Source organism: Nicotiana sylvestris, chromosome 10, assembly GCF_000393655.2.
Source record: "Nicotiana sylvestris chromosome 10, ASM39365v2, whole genome shotgun sequence".
Lineage (NCBI taxonomy): Eukaryota > Viridiplantae > Streptophyta > Magnoliopsida > Solanales > Solanaceae > Nicotiana > Nicotiana sylvestris.
In genome coordinates this window covers 57,414,399-57,423,599 of record NC_091066.1, presented here as the reverse complement: position 1 = coordinate 57,423,599, position 9,201 = coordinate 57,414,399, and the positions used below count along the sequence as shown (strand labels likewise).

Sequence of the window (9,201 nt, the reverse complement as noted above, 5' to 3'; positions counted from 1 at the left end):
CTACAAATGTGGTTGATTGAGCATCTCTGCCATCACCCCAAATTCATAAGCTATGGTTCGAGCATAGATAACTTCATCAAGAGCTACGAGGAAAGGGTGAAAAGCTACAACGCTCCAGAAGGGTTTGAAGCCTGGGTCTCCCACTTGAAAGCTCTAAAACCAAGTCAGGTCAAGTGGACTACAAGATGTCTCCCGATAACAGAAGTGTCACGCCCCAACCTTGGGAGGCGCGACCGGCGCTCAATCGAGTAAGCCCGACTGAGCAACCTTATCGAACACTTTCTACCCAACATAATATGATTAAGAAAACCATGGTTTCGTTTATTTAGACAATAGGAAAGGTTGTACTTTCAACATTTGTAGTTCATATTATATCACAACCTTAAACCGTAGTTAAGTTCAAAGATTCCATACAATTACAATTTAGAGAAATAGGAGTTTAGAATTACAACATAGTTCATAGACCAATCCAGCACTCGTACATAACTCACACAAACGTCTACGGAGCCTCTAAGGATACAAAAGATAATGATGACAACGCCAGCAACAAGGCCCTAGCTATACCTAAAAAGTGGAAGTCTACAACAAATTATGTACAACATAACCCCTTGAAGGAAAAAGGGGCTCACCAAGACTTTGAGAGGAGGATACTCTGCTATGCGCGATCGGCACTGTCCGCTATGGAGCCACCTACATTCATTCAAAAATGTAGCGCCCTTGGCAAAAAGGGACGTTAGTACCATGGAATAGTACTAGTATGTATAACTAAACATCATCTCATTAGAAAGAACTATCATGTAAGAATAAGTAAATCACAAGAGACAATCGAAAGCTTTAGCCAAATATAACATCATCGAATAAAAGAATCATATAGCTTTCACATAATTTCTAAAGCTTTAGTTTGGGGCATTTCATACTGTTCATCATCAATCATAATACCACCGCTTTTCTGAGAGGAGTCCGATCACGATCCGATCGGCTAGGTTGCCTCAATTGAGACATGTACCTCAAATCACAATCTCATTCTCCTTTTCCAGAATTCAATATCAGCATAATACCACCATGTGTGCGGCAAGGCATCCGATCACGACCCGATTGGTTAGACTGCCTTACCGAGGTGTTGTTCCTTTCTCATTAATCATCTCGTTTAAATCTTTATTTCACATATATCAATTCGTAGGCACTTAGGGCCACAATTATCACATCATTTCCATTTTCAATGTTAACCTTGCAATTTGGGATCATAAGCACATACAAAAGCAATTCATGTTGTAAGCATAGGTAAGATTTCACATAGTTGGCATGACAATCTCAGTTTTAATCTTTGCTTGTAGCCTAGACATTTCAATATATGGTTCATATTCTTCGCACATCTTTAAATATCAAAATAGTACATTGCATACATTGAGGCACACCCTTCATGTGTGTGTATATATATATAATAGCAAACCAATTCATGTGAAATAACAATCAATACATCAACCAATTCTAGTCTTACCACATTTGCGTAAACACTAACGGAGCTCAATTTCTAATCAAAGGGGGTTTTAGCCATACATACCTCAATAGAGCTTCCTTAAATTCTTACAAAATTTTTTAGACTCTTAGAAACTTCAATCTATTTTATGAGAATTAAAATTGAACCATGAATTAGAAACATGATTAAGATTCTAGCTCCTTTGAGCATATTATCAAGCACTGAGTGTGCATTGTGATTTTAGGATCCTTTTTGTGAGATATTTTCATCATCTTACACCCCAATTGCTATCGTTTTAGCTCACAACCTCCCCATAATCTATTATCACTTATGCATGCAAGAAAATCTATTTTTTATACCCATGAACCCACTTGCTAATTACTCATTTTAGTGCAAACTTCAAAATTAAAGGTTAGGGCTCAAGTTCTTACCTTTTGGGGTGAAGTCCTAGCAACTTTACTTGATAATCTTCAAGAGTATAGGCAAGGATTGAGTGGAAAACTTGATGAAGATCACTCTCTCCCTCTAGAACTTCCTTTCTCACTCTATTTGCAGTAAAATATCATAAAAGGGACCTAAGGAGGTGTTTTTAATGGGATGGGGTCGGGTTTTAAAATATAGAAAATAGGAGCCCCGACACACTCTGCGATCGCATAATGGACATGCGGCCCGCAAAATGGACAGCAAAAATGGTCCCAAAAACCTGAACAAACTATCAGGGTATGCGGCAAAAATGCGTTCCGCATACCTGTTCTGCGGTCGCATAATGCACCGCAGAACTGCCACTCGCAAAAATTCCAAGGGGATTATGCAATGACTATGCGGACCGCATATTGTTTATGAGATCGCATAATTGGCTGCATAGTTGACCTCAAAATTAACCATCAAACTGTCTGACTATGCGACGACTATGCGGTCCGCATAGCTATTATGCGACCGCATAATGGACCACGGAAACACAGATTTCTAGAAAACATTATTCCTTAACTTTTTAGTGCAAAGATCAGTCCAAAGGATCCGAAGCGTGGCGATCTTGCTCGCTGTGAAGAATTTTACCAATTTCTAACACATATTTCTAACTTGGCACTACGATCTTTCGAGTTTTGGGTAGGAATTTTCACGGGGCCTTACAAGAAGCCATACACATGAAGGCTACCAAGGGTTACCTAATGTTGATGGGTTTGAGGAGTGTCCAGCCATATTCACCACAGAGGGTCTTAAGGCAGTTAGGAAGATATTAGGTGGTGCCCGAAGATGAAGATCTAACCACCCAGGTCATTGAGTTACATCCAGAAGCTGCATTGCTTGAAACCTTAGTTCAGCAGGATTGGAATGGTTGCCGGTATCTGAAAAATGGCACCCAGGTACCAGATGTTGCAAAGGGGGAAATGGATACAGATTATGTTGCATGGTTTGAGAAAAGGTCTTGTGCAAACAATGAACCAGAGCCCGAGCCCGAGAGTCCTACCAAGAGACCTCATATTCAAGCTTTTGATAATAAAGTCCAAGAAATATTGGCCTGGGGAGAAAAAGAGAAAAAATATCAAGCCGCCATTCACACCTTGGATCAAAAATTGAGAAACATGGAATTCAATAATGATCTCCAGGAACAAGAAGTGGAAGGTGAAAGGAGGAGGCTGGTCAAAGAAAATGAAGCCCTCCAAGTCCAAATCCGAAAAATGAAAATAGCAGCTGAGAACCCTGTCAAGAGTGAAAAGGAGAAGAAACTTATAGAAAAGCTTAAGCTAAAAGTACATGATAACGGTTTTGAGTTAGAGAAAACTGAAGCTGAACTAGGAAAGGCTCGTGCTGAGTTAGATAAGAGTATGGAGGGATGGGCTAGTTTCGTCCGACAACTGAAGGAGATGTACGGCAAAGGAATTGTGGGTCTAAAGAAAAAGGTCGATGTACTTGAGAACCAAATGACCAATCAGGCAAGAGACTTCAAAGTAGAAAGGGAGCATGGCTATGCCCTGATGTCGCAACTAGAAAAAAACCTGCAGCAGTTTGAGGAGAAAAATTATACAATCGAACAAGTTTTGGAGGACAGATCTCAGCAGATTGGACGGTTGCTACAAGAGAAGGGTATCATTAGGGAGAGGGTTAGGAGGATTGCGGACTACATTGTGATGAAGTGCAACAAGTGCAAAGACATGACCCTGTCCATGTTCTTCGCTTCAGTTATGATTTTTGTCCGACAGATCATGGATGAACTATTTTGCCTCCAAGAAGATATGGCGCATATGCCCGCAACAAGGCCAACTGGAGCAACAGTGGAAGCACTTATGTATTCTTGATTTTATTTTTTGAGTATGCATTGCAATTTCTTTTAGAGCATGTTAGTCCATTTTGAGTCTTCTTTTAGTTTTTGAAAATGTCTAAATGTGTAGGGAAGTCGTTGTAATCAGGATATTTCTATCTTGTTCTACTTTATAAAATTTGATGAAAAAGAAAATAAAAACCCAAAAATGTGTCTTTCTTTTATTTCGCATTTATCCCCTGAACTACGTAATATCTGATTCATACGGCGTCATAATACGTAGGCAATCCCCATAGGATTCGATCATAACCATAAAACGAAAAGGAAAAAGAAGAGAGAAAATAAAAGGAAATTGAGGGGAAAGAAATAATGGCAAAACGAGAGAGAAAAGCGAGTGCAAAATAAAAGGGAAGTAACAAAAACAAGTGGAAAAGGCCAATAGTGATTAAAGAGGGATTGGAGTAAAAAGAAAAAAAAAAGAAGAAAGAAGAGAAAGCACAAAATGAGAAGAGTTAGTTAAAAGTCGGGATGAAGTATGCAGCCGTTCAAATACACGATCGAAGCTTTAACTGTTTAGGTGCATTGCATCCCAAATGCGTGGTTGCCTATCTGTTAAATCTTAAGAACAAACAAGTTGTTGTTGTGATTGAAAACAGGAAGGTGGTTAGTTTGTTTGGCATTCTGGCAACCCATCCGTACAATACTAGGTATAAAAATAAGTTGATCATGGCTGGCCAAGAACTGGACGCAAGTATTATTGATCCGCCGAGAGAGGTGGAGGAGTTTGAGGTTGGTTTGAAAGAGAAGTTACATAAGTTGAAACACCAGATGGCTGAAATGCACCAGGCATGGATTAAAGGGCATCCACTACCATCATACCCCGCTAACCCTGCTTTCTCCTCGTCACTAGCTCAATCCCAAGAACCTCCCACTGTTGATTCATCGCCACAACATGCACTATGTTTCACCCCTTACTACCACTATCATGGAACCACTTCCCAAACCATACAAGCTCCACCAGCCAAAGCAACCTCATACCCTCTGATAAGTTAGGATTTTAACATGTTTTATGCCCCTACTTGACTATGCTTTGATCATATATTGTGACAAAATAGTCCTAAAAGGCTCACAAGTTGTGCTTGATTGCAGGTTTGATCGACAAAGTGACAAAATGTCAAAGATCGGCTCAAAAAGGAGTGAAACCTGCTCAAGTATCAAAGACCAAGAAATTTAAGAAAAGAAGGCCTAGTGCGAACTGCATAAAGTGTTATGTGGCTGCACTAGGTGGTTCAGAGAGTTGGTGAATCAGGCTAGAAGAAGCGCGGCCGTGGTCCGCGGTGAAGGCTCTGCTAATGACTCTTCATGAACGACCTTTACTGTTCATGAATATGACTTGTACTATTTACTTTATGACTTTTTACATTGTCTGTTTGCAATAGTTGTCTTCTTCCTTTGTCTTTAGGCTGATATCTTCATTCCAGTTGTACTTCTGGTACATGATTATCTTCTCCGTTGCATTTTGAACATATATGATCTGGGTATTTGTGCCCTACTAATTTGCAGTATCTTGTCAATAATTCATTGGAAATAAATCCTTTCTTTAGTGCTCTTGTAGTTGGTTGTATCTCTGGTTTTAGTAATGATAAAATCCATTTTTGGACTTCATCCATATCTCCTTGTCGTAGTTCTCTTGAATTCGCATATATCATTAGTTGATCTCTTGAGTAGTAGCTCCAGATAGCATTTTCTTGTAAATAATTGTTGGCTAGCTCTTGGATAATAGTTGCTATTCCAATTATTCTTTTGTTGGCGTAAAAACCTGGTATCTCGATTTTTGGTATTTCTGGTTGTTGTTCTATTTCTTCTGGTATTATCATATCTCGTGTCAATCCTATTTTTACAACCTGTATAATAGGTTTTATTTCATCGTATAGTATCTCAGCTGGTGCTGTATAGAATTTTATAAAAAATAGGTTTTCTTTTGTAATTCTTTTAAATGTAATAAATGCTTTATATAGCTATGGTATTCCACTTATCTCTTCCACATCATAGGTATATACCGTGTTAAGTAATCCGTAATTGTAACATGTTTTTACTAAATTGGCTCTAGTTTTTGGCTGTGCAATAAGCCTATTATATCATTGGAGTTTTTGGGTTATATAGTCATGTGTTGGATCTGTTGTAGTAGTTGCTCTGGGGTTAAGGTTTAGAAATATTTGAATTTTGTATATATTTTCAATATAGGTCTGGGTAATATGGTTGTATATTTTTTTATTTTGGTGTAGGCTGTTGGCATAGGTTGAGGTTTGTGGTGTCGTAACTATTGTTTCTTTTGGCCTTTTCGGAGTAATTGGTTGATTAAATATGTTATTTAAATTGACATTGGTATGTGACTTCTTGTTAACTTGTTTACTTGTACCTGCAGCTGTATATAAACAAACTTTGTTATGGATTTTTTGGAGTTTCCCAACGTCTCCTTCTAACTCTGGAAGTTTTGAGTCTTCCGATCGACTTAGCTCCGCATCTTTATAGTCATGCTGCTGACTTGGCTGGCTTTTCTCTAGCTGTTGTAATCTTTTTCCCATACCATCCATCTGTAAAGATAGAGTAGTAAGGATTGCAAATAAATCTTTTGTTTCTTGGCTTTCATCAGTTTGGGTACCTTTGTCTTGATAGGTAGTCTGCAATAACATTTTTGTCAGTCCTTATTACTTCAATTGTAAATGTAAAATTTTGTATATTTAATACAAGCCTTCTTATTTCCTTCGTAGTTACTGAATATTGTACTTTCCGTGTTATCCACCATTTTACTTGTGTATTATCTGTTCTTACAATAAACTTGTTATAAACGATATATGGCTCAAATGCTAACAAACATTTATATAATCCAAATAATTCTTTCCTATTTATCTCCCATTTTAATTGTGGTTCCGTGTATGATCCTGAATAATATCTACAATGGTGTTCAATTTTTTCATTATCATATTTATATTTTAGAACTAATCCATAGCTGTGGTCACTAGAATCAGTTTCTACTATGTATGTGAACTGTCTTTTTTCATCTGGAAAATATAGTTTTGGTAATTTTTTACACATATTTTTTATCTTCTTTATATGTATTTTATCTTTTTCGTCAAAATTGTATTCTACATCCTTTTTTAATTTTTTCTGTAGTGGTTTTAAGTTTTCTTCTAATTTAGGGATATATTCCCTTACTTTGGTTAACTAATCCTAAAAATGATTGTAACTTCTTTTTCGTATCAAGTGTTTCGTTTAAGTTAATTATTTTTTGTACTATATGAGTTTGCATTTTTATTCCATTTTTATCTATTTGTATACCTAAGAATTCTATTTGATTTTTCATTACTTCTGCTTTCTTTTTACTTAAACTAATTCCTGATATTTCTACAATGTGTATGAATTTTTCTAGTAGTTTTATATGTTCGTTCTCTGTTCTAGAATATAACAGTATATCATCTATATATATTATACAATTTTCTAATTGGTTAAAGTAGTTATCCATAAAATGTTGATATCTACCTGGTGCATTTTTATATCCAAATGGTAATACATTCCATTCATAAAATCCTTGTGGTACTGTGAATGCTGTTAACTTTTTAGATTCGTCTTCTAGTTTTAAATGGTAAAATTCTGATTTACAGTCAAATTTACTAAAATAGTTATATCCTTGTATTTGTCTGATTTTTAGTATTTTATTTGGTATCGGATAATTATATGTTTTTGTTTTTGCATTTAAATTTCTATAATCTACAACCATACGACTTTTTCCTCGTTTTTGTTCGCTATGCTTATTTACTATAAATGCTGGGCTAGTGTGTTTACTATTACTTTCTTGTATGTACTTATTGTCTAATAATTCCTGTATGTGTATTTTAAATTCTGTTAGATCATTAAAATTGTATTTCAAAGGTTTTTGTGTTATTATACTATTTTCATCTATTAGTTCAATTTTTATTTTTGTTTTATGTTTTTCCCAACCTTGTAGTGGATTAGCATTATATAGTAGTTCTAATTTATCCTGGAGTAGTTTTATCTTGTTTATTGAGAAAATGATTATTTCTATATTATGGTTGCTTTGTGTCATATTTTCTAATTTTTGGGTAATTGTTTCACTTCCCTTAATCCAGGGTGTTGTTTTTCTCAATTTATTATTTACTCTTTTTGCTCCTAATCTTTGCTTACACGGAGTAGTAAACCACCAATGTGTTGTTGTTATAGTATGTGGGAATAACTTATCTAAAAATGACATTCCTGATATATATCTTTATTTGTGAATTCATAACTATATATTTCTTCTATGGTTAATATTTTATCCCATATTTGTATTTTTAGATTCATTGCTTTGTATGTTATCATACTTCCCTCATTGTTAAATCCTGTTACTACTATAGGGTTTTTTAGCTTTTCCCATTTATTTTCTGGTAGACAATTATGTTTACACATGTTAGCTTCTGCTCCTGTATCCATCATAGGTGTATAATATCTATTATAATATCCTTCTACTATTATTTTGGAAAGTATATATATTTTTGGCATTATATTAAGGTTCTTTTGATTATTATCTTTTTATTTTCATAACTTATTGTTAATTGCCTATCTTCTAATTTATATGGTTTGACTTTTTCTTACCATTTTATTCCTAGTGTAATGTTTTTATCTCCTTGATATACTTTAAAATTTATTAATATTGGTATTCCTCCAATAATTAATTCCTTTTCAGTTGTTTCTTCATTTTTTCTTAATGCTTTTGGTAATTCTGAATTTTGCTGTTCTATTGTTACTATCTCTTGTTCTGGTATTAATTCTCTTATAACATAATTCTCTTCTTGTCCTGTATTTATTAATATTAAATATTTTCTTTGGTCCATTATTCCTGTTATATAATAATGATGTGGGTTTATTTCTTCTATTTTTTGTTCTATTAATTTTTGTGGAGTTATGTAATCTATTCTTCTTGATGTACTTATTCTTGATGATGTCTCCGGTATCTCATTACTTGTCCGTTTTGACGTGCTCAACCTTTCTTTTACTATTTCTAAGTCTTCTTCTATATCCATTTCTTTATAACTATAATCATTGTTGTCTATAACTGATACTATTCTTTCGAACGGATTTTCTATTTTAATTTTATTTATTTTATTTTTAGCTGTTATCTTATGTTTTGTTGTTAAGACATATAGATTTTTACATCTTGCTGTGAATATTTTACTTCCTGTTGCTAGTTCTACTCCTGACATTTTCCAGTATAGCACTAATGATTTATCTATATTTTTATCATCTATTGCCACTGAATAGTTGGCACTTATTATGAATTTAAATTTTTGGTATATTAAGTTACCTCTTACTGCACTTATTATACTCTTTTCTATAGGTTGTACAATTCTATCGTCTGCCAAGTATATTTCTATAGGGGTATCTATTCCCTCTCTAAAACATGCTTTTA

At 34.9% G+C, this 9,201-nt stretch overlaps 1 protein-coding gene and 1 pseudogene across 1 annotated transcript; one reads left to right on the top strand and one right to left on the bottom strand.

The window, feature by feature from the left end:
• The first annotated feature begins 2,865 nt into the window (after positions 1–2,865).
• LOC138879377 (uncharacterized) lies at positions 2,866–3,774 on the top strand. Its single transcript, XM_070158987.1, has one exon. It carries the CDS (start codon positions 2,866–2,868, stop codon positions 3,772–3,774), a length of 909 nt encoding a protein of 302 aa, XP_070015088.1.
• Positions 3,775–5,209: 1,435 nt separating this feature from the next.
• Positions 5,210–6,430, bottom strand: LOC138868101 (uncharacterized; annotated as a pseudogene).
• Positions 6,431–9,201: the final 2,771 nt, after the last annotated feature.

Bases quoted from the DNA above. Each gene is read 5' to 3' on its own strand.
- LOC138879377 (XM_070158987.1), top strand. From the start codon at position 2,866: ATGGATACAGATTATGTTGCATGGTTTGAGAAAAGGTCTTGTGCAAAC.